General features: G+C 38.2%; 1 protein-coding gene across 2 annotated transcripts; it reads left to right on the forward strand.

Moving 5' to 3' along the window:
• Positions 1–6,564: 6,564 nt before the first annotated feature.
• Positions 6,565–17,361, forward strand: LOC139413178 (mitotic apparatus protein p62-like). 2 transcript variants are annotated; one of them, XM_071160276.1, is made up of 2 exons: positions 6,565–7,149; positions 14,504–17,361. In XM_071160276.1, the coding sequence occupies exons 1-2, from the start codon at positions 6,807–6,809 to the stop codon at positions 14,707–14,709; spliced, it is 549 nt and encodes a 182-aa protein (XP_071016377.1). In that variant the 5' UTR covers positions 6,565–6,806; the 3' UTR covers positions 14,710–17,361. The 2 variants fall into 2 exon arrangements, with proteins under 2 accessions (XP_071016377.1, XP_071016376.1); XM_071160275.1 differs by lacking the exon at positions 14,504–17,361 and adding an exon at positions 12,558–13,204 and having other exon boundaries at positions 6,588–7,149.
• The last annotated feature ends 1,569 nt before the right edge of the window (positions 17,362–18,930 follow it).

Consider the following 18,930-nt stretch of genomic DNA (forward strand, 5'->3'; position numbering starts at 1 on the left):
TATCAATGAAATAATGTCACAATGTAGATTATTTTAACATTATATCAGGAGTATTTTAATGAATATCAATGTAGAACCCTAAATGTTTGCCCCCTGTTCAATTGATTTTATCCTCATGGAAACAATCCAGGCTCTGAATTGAAATTGTCTTTATTCCACTACTGAAGACGCATGACTCAAATAACCTCATTTCAAACATCCAGCCTGACAAAAGATACATGTTTAATTATTCCATGCCTCACCATTAAGTTAATTATTGCCAATACATATTAACAAAGGGGTGTGTACATTTGGTTTTGATATTTCAAATGTACAATTATGTAACATTTAGTAATCATAGTTATTCATGCAATCAACTAAACATTTTTGGGTACAATTATATTGACAATGTTACCCTGCTTTTATATACAACAACATGCCTATCTAGTGAACCCTGAAAAGAGAGAGAAGCTCCTCAGTGAAGTGGAAAGTTACTAGTGTATCGCAGGTGTTTCCTCTTGAAATCAGACATGCGTGTGGTAAGGACAACTTGGTTGCTGATTATCTCAAGGGTTGGCAGTCAAAAATATTTGTGTTTTGCATTTAGCCAGTGTGTTACCATGGATCACAATTTATTTTGACACGTTTTTCCGTGTTGGAGATGAGTTTTATCTCTTATTCTTTTCTGTATTTTTTTGAAACTGCACTGTTGGTTAGGGGCTCGTAAGTAAGCAGTCAGGTGTTGTATCCGGCGCATGTGACTAATACAATTTGATTTGAGTTTTGTTTTGTTTGGGCTTGAAGCTAGTGAGTTTTAGGAAGATGGGAGTTCTAGAAGTTAGTGAGTTTTAGGATTCTATGGAAAGAAAAAGCATTAAAAAATTATAGATTGTATATTATTATTCAGAAATACGTGTTTTAAATTGTTGACATGTATTGTAAAAATGTAACCAATTACAGAATTAAATGTATGTGAAGATACCATGTTTATAATGTAGATGATTATGTGAAATGGAAGTTGTAGAGATACTCTGAATAATTGGCTATGAAAAGCCAACTAACGTTTTCTCCTGAGGTGCTGACCTGTTACACCCAATACAACCACTGTGATTATTATTATTTGACCCTGCTGGTCATCTATGAACATCTTGGCCATGTTCTGTTATAATCTCCACCCTGCACAGACAGAAGAGGACTGGCCACCCCTCAGAGCCTGGTTCCTCTCTAGGTTTCTTCCTAGGTTCTCGTCTTTCTAGGGTTTTTCCTAGCCACCGTACTTCTACACCTGTGTTGCTTGCTGTTTAGGGTTTTAGGCTGGGTTTCTATATAGCACTCTGTGACATCAGCTGATGTAAGATGGGCTTTATAAATACATTTGATTGATTGATTGTACAACTGAATGCATTCAACTGAAATGTGTCTTGGGTGCACATATTGGTGTCAGTATGTGTTACACCTGTGCTGGCTTATCCATCTCGTTAGTGGGAAGGTGTTTCACCTGTGCTGGTCCAGGTTCTATTTAAGAGTGTCTGGCCCAGTGCTCCAGTTGTCTTGATAGATGTGGATGGTCAACACCATTTTAGTTGCTCCACCTTTTTGGTTTGCGTCCTGTCTTTAAGTTTGTTGTGGGTTTTTCTTGTGTTTCCCTCTTCTTGGGCAGATTTAGTTGGTCCCATGGTGGGTGTCTTTTAGATCCCAGTTGTTGTTACTAGTCAACTTCCAGTGGACACCCCCATAGTGTCATTCAGAACCCCTCCTAAAACCCCACATGTTTAGTTTTGGTTGTTGTCAGTGACTCTTTGTTAGTTCCCTCTTCTGTTTAAGGGACGTTTCTGGTTTTCTTGCTGGGGAATGTAACAACAAGCAATGTAGTAAAACAAGCTTATATTTTGGGTTGTATCATCAAGTTCTTGTTAATCAAAGACATTTCCTTGAAATGTTCATTAGTCTTTCAGTTTTTATTATTATTTTTGCTGTGTATATTTTAATTTTTTCTGTGAAATGCATTGCATTGCATCCATGTCTGAAAAGTGCTGTATAATTAAAGCTTGGTTTGAACATATTGCAAAATAAATTAACCCAATGTCCAACAGATTCTTGCTCCATCTTAGTATGAAAAACAGTGTAAATTCAGTGCATTTGTTGAAATCAACAATATGTCGAAGGATTCAACTACTGAGAACTAAAGCAAACAAATGGATCAAACGGTATCAATCCCACTTTTCCAGCCTGCTGAAGGTGTGTTGGAGTGGTAAACATCACCCCCGGCTCGACCAGGGGCTTGAGGTGGTCTCCCACAGCTCTGCTTATGTCATGTTCTGTGGCCTTGCTGTTCCATTTCTTGACTGCCCCTGAAACACAGAAATAAACACATTTAGTCATATTATATAAAACACTCAAAGTAATTGATATGGAGCATCTATGACCTCAGTTACACCTGGCACCTAAATGTGACTTCCGTCATCTGATCACTCCATGCTGCATTAGGTTCAGATCTACCAGGATGGGCCTTTGACATAGTCTGAATATGCATCAGCAATGTAAAGAGATGAGTGGGGAAAAGTACATTTTACACAAGTGACCATATCAAATCAAATGTTATTTGTCACATACAGATGTTATTGCGGGTGTAGCTAAATGCTTGTGTTTCTAGCTCCAACAGTAATATCTAAATAAATGCTTGTGTTTCTAGCTCCAACAGTAATATCTAACTAAATGCTTGTGTTCCTATCTCCAACAGTGTAGTAATATCTAACTAAATGGTTGTGTTCATAGCCCCAACAGTGCAGTAATATCTAACTAAATGCTTGTGTTTCTAGCTCCAACAGTAATATCTAACTAAATGGTTGTGTTCCTAGCTCCAACAGTGTAGTAATATCTAACTAAATGGTTGTGTTCCTAGCTCCAACAGTGTAGTAATATCTAACTAAACGGTTGTGTTATTGGCTCCAACAGTGTAGTAATATCTAACTAAATGGTTGTGTTATTGGCTCCAACAGTGCAGTAATATCTAACAAAATGGTTGTGTTCATAGCTCCAACAGTGCAGTAATATCTAACTAAATGCTTGTGTTTCTAGCTCCAACAGTAATATATATCTAAATGGTTGTGTTCATAGCTCCAACAGTGCAGTAATATCTAACTAAATGGTTGTGTTCATAGCTCCAACTGTGCAGTAATATCTAACTAAATTATTGTGTTCCTAGCTCCAACAGTAATATCTAACTAAATGGTTTTGTTTCCAGCTCCAACAGTGTAGTAATATCTAACTAAATGGTTGTGATCCTAGCTCCAACAGTGCAGTAATATCTAACTAAATGGTTGTGTCATTGGCTCCAACAGTGCAGTAATATCTAACTAAATGCTTGTGTTCATAGCTCCAACAGTGCAGTAATATCTAACTAAATGCTTGTGTTCCTAGCTCCAACAGTAATATCTAACTAAATGGTTTTGTTTCAAGCTCCAACAGTGTAGTAATATCTAACTAAATGGTTGTGTCATTGGCTCCGACAGTAATATCTAACTAAATGGTTGTGTTCCTAGCTCCAACAGTGCAGTAATATCTAACTAAATGGTTATGTTCCTAGCTCTAACAGTAATATCTAACTAAATTGTTGTGTTCCTAGCTCCAACAGTGCAGTAATATCTAACTAAATGGTTGTGTTATTGGCTCCAACAGTGCAGTAATATCTAACTAAATGGTTGTGTTGTTGGCTCCAACAGTGCAGTAATATCTAACTAAATGGTTGTGTTATTGGCTCCAACAGTGCAGTAATATCTAACTAAATGGTTGTGTTGTTGGCTCCAACAGTGCAGTAATATCTAACTAAATGGTTGTGTTATTGGCTCAAACAGTGCAGTAATATCTAACTAAATGGTTGTGTTCATAGCTCCAACAGTGCAGTAATATCTAACTAAATGGTTGTGTTCCTAGCTCCACAGTGCAGTAATATCTAACTAAATGGTTGTGGTCCTAGCTCCAGCAGCGCAGTAATATCTAACTAAATGGTTGTGTTCCTAGCTCCAACAGTAATATCTAACTAAATGGTTGTGTTCATAGCTCCAACAGTGTAGTAATATCTAACTAAATGGTTGTGTTTCTAGCTCCAACAGTGCAGTAATATCTAACAAAATGCTACAGTACAGTATAAATATATGGACGAGCGATGTCAGAGCGGCATAGACAGATACAGTACAATAGGATAAAACACAGTATATACATATGAGATGAGTAATGCATAGACTAAGATACAGTAGAATAGGATAGAATACAGTATATACATATGAGATGAGTAATACATAGACAGATACAGTACTATAGGCTAGAATACAGTATATACATATGAGATGAGTAATGCATAGACTAAGATACAGTAGAATAGAATATAATACAGTATAGACATATGAGATGAGCAATACATAGACTAAGATACAGTAGAATAGGATAGAATACAGTATATACATATGAGATGAGTAATGCATAGACTAAGATACAGTAGAATAGAATATAATACAGTATAGACATATGAGATGAGCAATACATAGACTAAGATACAGTAGAATAGGATAGAATACAGTATATACCAGAGGTGGGACTAAGTCATTGTTTTACAATTCACTAGTAAGTCTCAAGTCTTAGCACTCAAGTCCCAAGTCAAGACAAGCTATGGGGCGCAATCGGGCGATGTAGGCTTTTCAACAATCGCCCAACCTTAACACACACACACACCCTGTCTGTGTGTGGTTACAGTAGGCTAACGTATGTCAATGGTTTTACGAACAGCAGTAACATCAGGCAGGATTTAGGCTACAAGATCCCACCCAATGTATTCAATAATCTCATAAAACATTTGAGTGTCGTTATCCTCTCAAGAGGAGGGAGCTGGAGTATTGAAAACATGGGAGGCAATAATTCAGACCCCTACCTTTTGAGAATTACATGTTAAACTAAATCTCCTTTTCTGAGAAATTGTATCAGTATAAAATAATATAATTTTCCATTTTCTGGTGTAACAATACATCATGTATATAATGAACAGACTAGGTATATACTGCTCCTACATGGTGTAATAATTCATCATGTAGATGTATATAATGAACAGACTAGGTATATACTGCTCCTACATGGTGTAATAATTCATCATGTAGATGTATATAATGAACAGACTAGGTATATACTGCTCCTACATGGTGTAATAATTCATCATGTAGATGTATATAATGAACAGACTAGGTATATACTGCTCCTACATGGTGTAACAATACATCATGTAGATGTATATAATGAACAGACAAGGTTTATACTGCTCCTACATTTTTGTATTATTATTATTATTCACCTTTATTTAACCAGGTAGGCAGTTTAGAACAAGTTTTCATTTACAACTGCGACTTGGCCAAGATAAAGCAAAGCAGTGCGACAAAAACAACAACAGAGTTACACATGAACAAACATTCAGTCAATAACACAATAGGAGATCGAGAATATATTTTTATGTTTAGGAATATTGTGAAACATGATCAATCCAATATTAATGTAGATATTATGGACATTTTATTAAATCAAACGTTTTACCATTGGAACACTTGATGTAATTAGATCAAACATTTTACCATTGGGAAGCTTGATGTAATTAAGTAATTATTATTTTCGGATATAAAGACTAGGCTGTATCAACAAAAAACGGATTGCAACTTGCAAAAACATCTGGCGAGAAAATTACAGACGGAGGAGCAACAACTTCCAACTGAACGGTAAGTCGTGGCTAATACAGAATACAGCTATACAATATTATTTTTTGCTAGTATAGCATGTAGGCTAACGTAACATTAAATCAATGAGCCTCCGCACAGTCAGTCAGTGCGGAAACGTGAACATTGCACCCAAGATCGAGGTTCAACTGGCCAGGCAGTTGTTTATGAGATTCGAGAACACATTGGGTGGGATCGTAGACCATTCCTCCATACAGAATCTCTCCAGGTCCTTGATTTATTTTGTCTGCACTTGTGGGCTGCCCTGTTCAATTCAAACCACAGGTTTTCAATGGAGTTCAAGTCCGAAGACTGAGATGGCCATTGAAAATGTTGATTTTGTGCCCAATTAACCATTTCTTTGTGGATGTTGATGTGTCTTGCTGGAAGATCCACTTATGGCCAAGTTTCAGCCTACCAGCAGAGAGGTAACCAGGTTTTGGGCTAAAATATCCTGGTAGTGGGTTAAGTTTATTTATTTTATACAGTAATTTTTGCTAATCTTTATCAAGGGTATCAATAACTAGGTGCTTATTTTGATATCTAGTTATTTGACTGAATCAGAAATACAGATGTGGAGTAGATGTAGAGTTTGTTTTGAATTCTCATAAACAATCTGAACTAATCAAACAACACGTGTTGCTCTTTGTACGTGTTGATATAATATTATTAATTAATGGCGAGGAAAAAAACGATTCCCTAAACTGCTTTATAATATTATAATTCAATGTAGAAAAGAAAAATAGTTTTCCCTCCTCAACTGCGTTTCCCGCCTCCAGACAGCAGATGGCGATATGTGTCTTTCAGGCGATGTTTCTACTGTGACGTAAAATCTAGTGGACGGAACGCTTCTTCTACAACTACAGCCACCTCTGTAGCTCGCCAGATAACAAAGTCGGAACATTCAAGTTCTTTGGGACAATTTCGTGGTTTATTTGCCACTATGATTTAAACATACTTATGTGGAAACAACTAGCTACCCCATTTAATGTAATATTCACGTTGTAAGTCAGTTAGCTGGCTGGTTAAGTTAGCACTAATCTAGTCGCTAATGCTAACTAGCAATTATCCCCGACCATGAGTTCACTAAGCTTCTCTCCTTCTAAAGAAGAGGTCTGCTGGACGGAGAAAGAGGGTCTCGTCAAAGAGGAGGCGGAAGAGGAGGCTGTTACAATACAAGAACAAGTAGAGGGCGAGGTTGTTACCGTGAAAGAAGAAGAGAAAGACACCTTCAGAGTGAAAGAGGAGGAGGATGTTACTGTGAAAGAAGAGGAGGAAGATGCAGTTTTTGGAGTGAAGGATGAAGTGAAAGAAGATGAAGACGTTTTTGGAATGAAGGATGAAGAGGGGGAGATTACTGTCACATTAGAGGAGGACGAAGAAGAGAAGACTGGAGATCTGATTAACACCAGTAAATACAGTGAGTACTATCTTATAAAACAGGGACACAAACTCTGCAGTTGTTGAACTAATGTGTGATTTTTAAAAGAGCATTCTACACTTGAATATGTTTTTGTACTGTAGGAATTGTTCATGATGTCCTACAGTGATTTTTAAAATGTTCTTGTTTGAAAGTGATATATAGATACAGTAAAGTATAAATACACTCAAGGGAAACAAATAAATGTTTTGGGCAAAATAGTGTTTTTTTTAGACAACTACAAACTAGAAGGAGTGAGGATGTCATAGTAAGTAGAGGTCGACCGATTATGACTTTTCAACGCCGATACCGATTATTGGAGTACCAAAAAAGCCGATACCGATTAATCGGCCAATTTTTGTATTTTATTTGTAATAATGACAATTACAACAATACTGAATGAACACTTATTTTAACTTAATATAATACATCAATAAAATCTATTTAGCCTCAAATAAATAATGAAACATGTACAATTTGGTTTAAATAATGCAAAAACAAAGTGTTGGAGAAGAAAGTAAAAGTGCAATATGTGCCAAGAAAGAAAGCTAACGTTTCAGTTCCTTGCTCAGAACATGAGAACACATGAAAGCTGGTGGTTCCTTTTAACATGAATCTTCAATATTCCCAGGTAAGAAGTTTTAGGTTGTAGTTATTATAGGAATTCTATGACTATTTCTCTCTATATCATGTGTATTTCATTAACCTTTGACTATTGGATGTTCTTATAGGCACTTTAGTATTGCCAGTGTAACAGTATAGCTTCCGTCCCTCTCCTCACTCCTCCCTGGGCTCGAACCAGGAACACAACGGCAACAGCCACCCTCGAAGCAGCCTTACCCATGCAGAGCAAGGGAAACAACCACTCCAAGGCTCAGAACGAGCGAGTGACGTTTGAAACGCTATTAGCGCGCGCTAACTAGCCCGCCATTTCACTTCGGTTACAACAGCCTCATCTCGGGAGTTGATAGGCTTAAACAGCACAAGGCTTGACGCACAACGAAGAGCTGCTGGCAAAACGCACGAAAGTGCTGTTTGAATTCATGTTTACGCGCCGGCTTCTGCCTACCACCGCTCAGTCAGATACTTAGATACTTGTATGCTTGTATGCTCAGTCAGATTATACACAACGCATGACACTCTAGATAATATCTAGTAATATCATCAACCATGTGTAGTTAACTAGTGATTATGATTGATTGATTGTTTTTTGTAAGATAAGTTTAATGCTAGCTAGCAACTTACCTTGACTTACTGCATTTACGTAACATGCAGTCTCCCTGTGGAGTGCAACAAGAGGCAGGTTGTTATTGCGTTGGACTAGTTAACTGTAAAGTTGCAAGATTGGGTCCCCCGAGCTGACATGGTGAAAATCTGTCATTCTGCCCCTGAACGAGGCAGTTAACCCACCGTTCCTAGGCCGACATTGAAAATAAGAATGTGTTTTTAACTGACTTGCCTAGTTAATTAAAGATTAAATAAAGGTGTCCAAAAATATCCAATTAATCGGCCATTCTGATTAATTGGTCGACCTCTAATAGTAAGGCCTTCAAGGAGTTGGCTTGATGGGAAGTCGTGACGTCATCCAATAGGCAACAGATCTTCATGTGAATATGCATTATTCTTTTTAAAATCGTTCCTGTTCTGTCAAGTTGGTTGTTGATCATTGCTAGAAAGCCATTTTAAAGCCTTGCTATAGACTTTCAAGACAATTTTAGTCCAAACTGTAACTAGGCCACTCAGGAACATTCAATGTCATCTTGGTAAGCTCCTCCAATGTAGATTTGGCCTTGTGGTTTCGGTTATTTTCCTGTTAGTACAGTTTTTTTTGTATTCAGATCTCTGAAATGCACTCTAACTACATACCATTTAGTGTCTCCTTATACAGTGCCTTGCGAAAGTATTCGGCCCCCTTGAACTGTGCGACCTTTTGCCACATTTCAGGCTTCAAACATAAAGATGTAAAACTGTATTTTTTTTGTGAAGAATCAACAACAAGTGGGACACAATCATGAAGTGGAACGACATTTATTGGATATTTAAAACTTTTTTAACAAATCAAAAACTGAAAAATTGGGCGTGCAAAATTATTCAGCCCCTTTACTTTCAGTGCAGCAAACTCTCTCCAGAAGTTCAGTGATGATCTCTGAATGATCCAATGTTGACCTAAATGACTAATGATGATAAATACAATCCGCCTGTGTGTAATCAAGTCTCTGTATAAATGCACCTGCACTGTGATAGTCTCAGAGGTCCGTTAAAAGCGCAGAGAGCATCATGAAGAACAAGGAACACACCAGGCAGGTCCGAGATACTGTTGTGAAGAAGTTTAAAGCCGGATTTGGATACAAAAAGATTTCCCAAGCTTTAAACATCCCAAGGAGCACTGTGCAAGCGATAATATTGAAATGGAAGGAGTATCAGACCACTGCAAATCTACCAAGACCTGGCCGTCCCTCTAAACTTTCAGCTCATACAAGGAGAAGACTGATCAGAGATGCAGCCAAGAGGCCCATGATCACTCTGGATGAACTGTAGAGATCTACAGCTGAGGTGGGAGACTCTGTCCATAGGACAACAATCAGTCGTATATTGCACAAATCTGGCCTTTATGGAAGAGTGGCAAGAAGAAAGCCATTTCTTAAAGATATCCATAAAAAGTGTTGTTTAAAGTTTGCCACAAGCCACCTGGGAGACACACCAAACATGTGGAAGAAGGTGCCCTGGTCAGATGAAACCAAAATTGAACTTTTTGGCAACAATGCAAAACGTTATGTTTGGTGTAAAAGCAACACAGCTGAACACACCATCCCCACTGTCAAACATGGTGGTGGCAGCATCATGGTTTGGGCCTGCTTTTCTTCAGCAGGGACAGGGAAGATGGTTAAAATTGATGGGAAGATGGATGGAGCCAAATACAGGACCATTCTGGAAGAAAACCTGATGGAGTCTGTAAAAGACCTGAGACTGGGACGGAGATTTGTCTTCCAACAAGACAATGATCCAGAACATAAAGCAAAATCTACAATGGAATGGTTCAAAAATAAACATATCCAGGTGTTAGAATGACCAAGTCAAAGTCCAGACCTGAATCCAATCGAGAATCTGTGGAAAGAACTGAAAACTGCTGTTCACAAATGCTCTCCATCCAACCTCACTGAGCTCGAGCTGTTTTGCTAGGAGGAATGGGAAAAAATTTCAGTCTCTCGATGTGCAAAACTGATAGAGACATACCCCAAGCGACTTACAGCTGTAATCGCAGCAAAAGGTGGCGCTACAAAGTATTAACTTAAGGGGGCTGAATAATTTTGCACGCCCAATTTTTCAGTTTTTGATTTGTTAAAGTTTGAAATATCCAATAAATGTCGTTCCACTTCATGATTGTGTCCCACTTGTTGTTGATTCTTCACAAAAAAATACAGTTTTATATCTTTATGTTTGAAGCCTGAAATGTGGCAAAAGGTCGCAAAGTTCAAGGGGGCCGAATACTTTCGCAAGGCACTGTATTACGTTGGGAAAACAGTTTTCATGGGCACAGAAATCCTAAATAATTTCAGAGTTTGTAAAATCCAATGGTTCTAACCGAGAGTCACCTTAATAACCTCTCTGTGCACAGAACCCGTTAGCGGAATTAAATTCGACAACATACGGTGATCGCTACATGAATTCATTCATGAAAATACAAGTGTCTCACATGTTTCGAAAGCCTAGAATCTTGCTATTCCAGATTTTAAAAAGGATTTACTGTGAAAGAATACGATGCAATTATCTGAGGATAGAGCCCCATAAAAAACAGCTATTTCTATCAGCACAGGCGTAACAAAATCACAACCTGCAATAAAATAAATTGTTTACCTTTGACGATCTTCAATGAATGTTCTTTTGTTTGATAAAATCTATTTTTATAGCCTAACACAAAACATTTTGTGAACCGCTTGTCGTGAATTCCGTCTCATTCCATTTTCGACGACACATTCTATGTAAATACACACACGAAACGTGACTTTTCCAGTCATGTTTGGTTTCATTGCAATCAACTGGTTTGTTTGTAACACAACCAAACCTGATGGGTCATTTCGCGGGGCGTATTGACTGAAATAAACTGATTTGAAGACATTGTGCACCAATGATATGACCGCTGTTTCGTTGATTGACTGTGTTTTAACCCAATGACCACTGATCGTCTTGAAATCTAGCTGGGTAGATAGCCAATGAGCTGAGGTAAACGGCAATATGTAATGTTTATGTGTTGGAAGACCATCCCATGTCGTAAACTCCGCTGTAAAGAGGGTCATTTGCTATTGAAGTTTCATACCGGAAGGAGCTAAGCATGTTACGCACAGCGTTGTTTTGGTAAAGCGCGTCTTCAGCTGTTTATATATCAATCAGTTTGGCGACTAAGTCAGGGAAAGCTAAATCTAAGTCTAGATATACAGATGTACACACAATTTTAGAAGCAATTGATCGGGAGAATGAGACAGAGATTGTTGGAGGACGATTCATTTAGCGATTCCCAAATGGAGGAATATTTTTGGAACGGAGAGGACATCGTTTTGGACTGGTAAGTTTTTCTCATGCCAATGCCGTTGTTTGAAATTAATAATATGAAATAATATTTGTGAAATGAAATAGCCTATTTGAGGCTGTTGAGGGGAGGGCAGGCCCACAACAATGGCCAAAGTGAAATGGAGACAGTAGATACAGCTGATCTGTTGTAATATAATAAAGACAGTAGATCTAGCTGGTCTGTCATAATATAATAGAGACAGTAGATCTAGCTGAAATGTCATAATATAAAATAGACAGTAGATTTAGCTGGTCTGTCATAATATAAATGAGACAGTAGATCTAGCAGGTCTATAATAATATATTCCAATTTATGTTCCCTGTACACTCTCTCTCTCTCTCTATATATATATATATATATATATATATATATATATATATATATATATATATATATATATATATATAATGTATATATATATATATATAATGTATATATGTATACATATGCGTATATATATATACACACACATAAATATATACGTATATATATGTATATATTTATATAAATATATATATACATATACATATGTATATATATATATATACATATGTGTATATATATATATATATACATATACATATGTATATATATATATACATATGTGTATATATATATATATATACATATACATATGTGTATATATATATATTTATATAAATATATTCATATACATATGTATATATATATATATATATATATATATATATATATATATATATGTGTGTATATATATATGTATATATATATGTATAATATACATGTATAATATGTGTTTATTATACCTGTTATTACAGGGCTCATATGTGAAACTATTCTAACTGAAAATGTTCTTTCACAGTGACACTGACTCCGAATGGGAGCCCCCAGTGCCAAGGTGTCCATCCCCCACAGAAGCTGGTTCATCCAGCTCCTGCCACAAGTGGTGTTCATCTGCCCAAATTTATTTCTGCAGGCATGGATGTGCCTCAGGGCCAAAAGCGCACAGCACGGAGGCGTCGCTGTGTTCTTTGCAAAATGAAGTCCCCCATCACCTGCACCACATGCTTGGTGACCCTCTGCTTTACAGCAGAAAGAGACTGCTATGGCACCTGGCATCAGCAGCACAATATTGTGTAGAGGACTGAGGGTCTTCCAAATATTGAAAGTGTTATTTTGTAAAATATTTTTATTTTAAATTTTTTGGGGTGGTGTGTTAGAATACCATTTTGGTATTCTGTATATAGTTATTCCATTCAAAATGTAAAACTTCACCAATTTGGCCACTTGGGTACATTTGAGCTACTTGTGTGGGACACCTGGGTAACTTCATGATAGATGTCATGTAAGCACACTCATTTTGGAAGTTATCATTCTGAAAATTTGCACAAGTACTGTTGCCCACTTTTGTTTTTCACTGAAATTGTCCCCATCATCCTATCTGAATGTTTGTTTTGTCTTGTTCATTTTAAAGATGATGATACAACAATAAAAATGAAAAAAAAAAAACTTATGGTTTTGTCATTGTATTATCTAAACCAGATCTATTGTGTTATATTCTCCTACATTCAATTCACATTTACACAAACGTCAGAATGTTTTCTTTCAAATGAAATCAAGAATATGCATATCCTTGGTTCTGAACCTGAGCTACAGGCAGTTAGATTTGGGTATGTCTTCAGGCTGAAATTGAAAAAAGTAGGAGGGTAACTTTATTGACAACACCCAAATGTATACTGTCATTAACGTGGTTCTTCAATAATTACACATAATTGTTAATACTGTAGCTGTTTAGTTACAGTCACATGTTCAACTATCATCAGCTGATCCAGGGAATCATTTTCTGAATGACAATCACATGACAAACATCACGACATGCAACAACAGCCAAAGTGCTTCTTCATTCATTACTCTGGTAAAGACAGTTATGCCGTGCTCTATGTTGGATCCAACATCATGTTCCTTGATGGAAAGGCTGTTGTACAACACACAGAGCTATTTTCCTATATTTGTTGTTAGGTGAAGTTATTGGTCCTACAGTAGGTCTATGTTATTGTTATGGGTCCTAGAGTACACTATGTATGTCATGCAACAACAACCAAAGTGCTTCTTCATTCATTACATAGGTATATTTGTTGTTAGGTGAAGTTATTGGCCAATTTGGCAAACTGTACAAACCCTCATTGTCAGGCTGATGGAAAAGCTAGCCAAAGAGTATTTTACTGGTTGAAGTGTTTTTTAAGGTCAAAGCGATTGATTTGCGATGATGACACAAACATTATATTAAGCAGGACATTCAAACAAGCCTTACAATTATAATCCAAAGCAGTGTGAAATGCACTCATAAGCAACCTGGAAATGGAGGTTACTCCCATAAGTTTTCCCCTATTCACATTCAGAATACATTGTGAAAAACTTCATATTTTCTCACCATTTAACATAAACTAGATCCATAACTAGTGGTTTCCTCATTAGCAGGGAGGTGCATCACCATCGTGCGGCAATTTTCGCAAACACAGAAAGGGGCCCATATTGGAGACCAAAAGTCGTCTGGCACACTGCTTAGAATTTCAACAACATGAATAACTTATTTCTAGCCTACAATCATCGATGTTAGTACTAATGTGAAAACAAGACAAAATATGACTCTTCTTGCTCATTTTAAGACAAATATCAAACAGTCATTACATTCGTTACAGACTTCAATTGTTGTACAACATCATGGTTACGCTGTTGGTATTACCTTTTACAGTGGATTTCTGCTGGTGTGGGCCTTCAACCATCTGTCTGACTTTGTCATTCACACAGGAAAGAGACGTGACTATCGTGGATCCTCTGGGGAGCCTCAACAACGTTATGATGCTTATCAGGCAGAGAAGAGTCTCTCCACATTAGAATACCTCAAGATACACCGAAGAGATCCACAGGGAAGAGAACTCACCGCTGCTCTGACTGTGGGAAGAGGTTCACCTCACCAGCAGGCATTAAAAATCATCAGAGAATCCACACAGTAGAGAAACCTTTTAGCTGAACTCAATGTGGGAAGAGTTTTGATACATCTGGCCATCTGAAGATACACCAGAGAATACACACAGGAGAGAAATCTTATAGCTGTACTCAATGTGGGAAGAGTTTTACTCAGCTAAGCAACCTGATATCACACCAGAGAACACACATGGGAGAGAAACCCTATTGCTGTGATGAATGTGGGAAGAGTTTTGTTACATCTAGCTATCTAACTGTACACCAGAGAACACACACATGAGATAATCCTTATACTTGTAATCAATGTGGGAAGAGTTTTGTTACATCTAGCTATCTAACTGTACACCAGAGAACACACACATGAGAGAAATCCTATACCTGTAATCAATGTGGGAGTAGTTTTACTCAGTCAAACAGCCTGGTACAACACTAGATAACACACACGGGAAAGAAATCTCGTAGCTGTGACGAGAGATACTCTGATAAAAGATCTCTGATCAAATTTCTGAAAATACATACATGAAGGAGTTGTTTCATGATATCAATGAAATAATGTCACACTGTAGAATGTTTTAACATTGTAGTAGGAGTATTTTAATGATGTCACAATGTAGAAGCCTAAACGTTTGTCCCCTGTTCTATTCCAAAAAGATTGGCAGATTCCCAAAGATTGGAAAGCAGCTGTGGTCATCCCCCTCTTCAAAGGGGGTGACACTCTTGACCCAAACTGCTACAGACCTATATCTATCCTACCATGCCTTTCTAAGGTCTTCGAAAGGCAAGTCAACAAACAGATTACCGACCATTTCGAATCTCACCATACCTTCTCTGCTATGCAATCTGGTTTCAGAGCTGGTCATGGGTGCACCTCAGCCACGCTCAAGGTCCTAAATGATATCTTAACCGCCATCGATAAGAAACATTACTGTGCAGTATTCATTGATCTGGCCAAGGCTTTCGACTCTGTCAATCACCACATCCTCATCTGCAGACTCGACAGCCTTGGTTTCTCAAATGATTGCCTCGCCTGGTTCACCAACTACTTCTCTGATAGAGTTCAGTGTGTCAAATCGGAGGGTCTGCTGTCCGGACCTCTGGCAGTCTCTATGGGGGTGCCACAGGGTTCAATTCTTGGACCGACTCTCTTCTCTGTATACATCAATGAGGTCGCTCTTGCTGCTGGTGAGTCTCTGATCCACCTCTACGCAGACGACACCATTCTGTATACTTCTGGCCCTTCTTTGGAAACTGTGTTAACAACCCTCCAGGCAAGCTTCAATGCCATACAACTCTCCTTCCGTGGCCTCCAATTGCTCTTAAATACAAGTAAAACTAAATGCATGCTCTTCAACTGATCGCTACCTGTACCTACCCGCCTGTCCAACATTACTACTCTGGACGGCTCTGACTTAGAATACGTGGACAACTACAAATACTTAGGTGTCTGGTTAGACTGTAAACTCTCCTTCCAGACCCATATCAAACATCTCCAATCCAAAGTTAAATCTAGAATTGGCTTCCTATTTCGCAACAAAGCATCCTTCACTCATGCTGCCAAACATACCCTTGTAAAACTGACCATCCTACCAATCCTCGACTTTGGCGATGTCATTTACAAAATAGCCTCCAATACCCTACTCAACAAATTGGATGCAGTCTATCACAGTGCAATCCGTTTTGTCACCAAAGCCCCATATACTACCCACCATTGCGACCGGTACGCTCTCGTTGGCTGGCCCTCGCTTCATACTCGTCGCCAAACCCACTGGCTCCATGTCATCTACAAGACCCTGCTAGGTAAAGTCCCCCCTTATCTCAGCTCGCTGGTCACCATTGCATCTCCCACCTGTAGCACACGCTCCAGCAGGTATATCTCTCTAGTCACCCCCAAAACCAATTCTTTCTTTGGCCGCCTCTCCTTCCAGTTCTCTGCTGCCAATGACTGGAACGAACTACAAAAATCTCTGAAACTGGAAACACTTATCTCCCTCACTAGCTTTAAGCACCAACTGTCAGAGCAGCTCACAGATTACTGCACCTGTACATAGCCCACCTATAATTTAGCCCAAACAACTACCTCTTTCCATACTGTATTTTATTTATTTATTTATTTTGCTCTTTTGCACCCCATTATTTTTATTTCTACTTTGCACATTCTCCCATTGCAAATCTACCATTCCAGTGTTTTACTTGCTATATTGTATTTACTTTGCCACCATGGCCTTTTTGCCTTTACCTTCCTTATCTCACCTCATTTGCTCACATCGTATATAGACTTGTTTATACTGTATTATTGACTGTATGTTTGTTTTACTCCATGTGTAACTCTGTGTCGTTGTATGTGTCGAACTGCTTTGCTTTATCTTGGCCAGGTCGCAATTGTAAATGAGAACTTGTTCTCAACTTGCCTACCTGGTTAAATAAAGGTGAAATAAAAAATACAAAAATAAATATTGATTTCATCATGATATGGATATTAGCCTCAGGGGGAAAATCCAGGCTCTGAATTGAAAGTACTATTTATGTGATGTAATACAAATTGACTCTCAAACAAAGAGTTGTGTTACACTTACCACATTAGTGACCCACTTGAATCAAAATGCAACACTTCAAAATGTATTATACATTGTATTGACCTGCTCCCTTATTAATAAGTAAATAAAGATTTAGTTTAAGAATAACTCTGACTTGTGTGATAAGTTTGTCTCTCCTCATTTGATATTAAAGAAATTAGCCACCAAATTTGGCGATGGGGATGTGAATCTTGACTTGGTGACCGCTCCTGACGACATGGGTAAATGGTGCACCAGGGATCCCTCAAACTTGGGATCTCTGTGAGACCACACTTCGGGAACGGAGCAGATGGACCCACCTTTGATCTGAGAGGCAGCGAGCCGAGGTGATACCACATCTCGAACGTAGTTTTTAAAAATGAATGAGGTGAGCGAAACAATTGGAGTTTTTAGAAAAGCCTCGAAGGCTCTGAGTGTGTATTCCTGTGTGAGGGGGGCACCTTGAAGGTGTAAACAGGAGGTTCTGAGGCTGAATCGGATATCTGTGTGAGCTGGATGAAAACTAGAATCTGTGTTTTCTAGTTAAGACCATTTATGATATAGTATAAGATAGTAAGGTGCACCTGTAATTTTTTTAAACCTGTAATTGTTTTAAACCTGGACCCCATTTTAGAAGTATTGAAAGATGTAAATGTATGAGTTGCATTATCATAGGAACTAACCATGACATAGAAATGTGAAAATATTCCTGCAGGTTAAACAACAAATTGATTAGGTATGTTTGAGAATAGCATTGTGTGACTCGCAGATTCCACAAAAGGCATGGTTTGAAACCCACTTCTGACAACTTATTAGGGCCCGCATGTCATGCTGCTTTGTGAAAAGCAGTTGAAAAATAAATTACTTAAAGTAATGTATATAACACCTAGTTAATATGAGTAGTGAATAACTATCGTATTTTTAACATTCTGCAAAAACAGCTAGTTGATGAGAGGATGAAAGAGAATTGCAAGAATCGCGCAATTTCACAGCCAAATAACAAAAGGCATCTCGGAACGCACAACTCGTCGGTCGTTGTCAGTGGATTGTTCTGGCGGGAAGAACAAAAATATAGTCTGCAGGGTAATAGAAGTCTCCGCATCTAATGTCAAGCCACAGGTCACAGGTGAGCTGCCTTGTTAAACCCTAAAAATAAATACAAAATATGTTTAATTTGGGATGTCACTCACAACGAAGCAGTGGCTTCCTTGAAAAACCAGCTTGCAAGGCCTGGTATACCCCAACAAAGACAAGACATTATTTTTGGAAGTCGGTTTCTCAGAGCACTGCCTTAGCACTGGGTTGTACCAAAAATACGACCAAGACAAACGTGTGGTAGCTTATGCGAGCAAAACACTCTACCCTGCTGAACACCAATACTCGGACTGCGAAAAAGCTCTGCTGTCGACAGTCTGGGCAATCAAACACTTCACCAGTTATGTCGGTGGACAAAAGGTGATCATAGAAACATGTCACCAGCCTGTGACGTTTCTGAAAAGCCAACAAATCTGTGAGGGTGCTGTACACAACAGCAGGATAGCGACTTGGCTTAAGACTAAAAGATTGGTCTGACACCCGCTCTTGGACGGTGCCGGACAGTATCCTGACTGTTACCATTATCCTTGGTCTTATTTCCCTTGTTGTGTGCACCTACTACGTACACAGGCGCACACGTGCAATGGAAGATCTAATGAGGTC

Source organism: Oncorhynchus clarkii, chromosome 7 (genome assembly GCF_045791955.1).
Source record: "Oncorhynchus clarkii lewisi isolate Uvic-CL-2024 chromosome 7, UVic_Ocla_1.0, whole genome shotgun sequence".
In the NCBI taxonomy this organism is placed as follows: domain Eukaryota; kingdom Metazoa; phylum Chordata; class Actinopteri; order Salmoniformes; family Salmonidae; genus Oncorhynchus; species Oncorhynchus clarkii.

Bases quoted from the DNA above. Each gene is read 5' to 3' on its own strand.
- LOC139413178 (XM_071160275.1), top strand. From the start codon at position 6,807: ATGAGTTCACTAAGCTTCTCTCCTTCTAAAGAAGAGGTCTGCTGGACG. The intron at 7,150-12,557 runs GTGAGTACTATC...GTTCTTTCACAG, and splicing joins GATTAACACCAGTAAATACA to TGACACTGACTCCGAATGGG.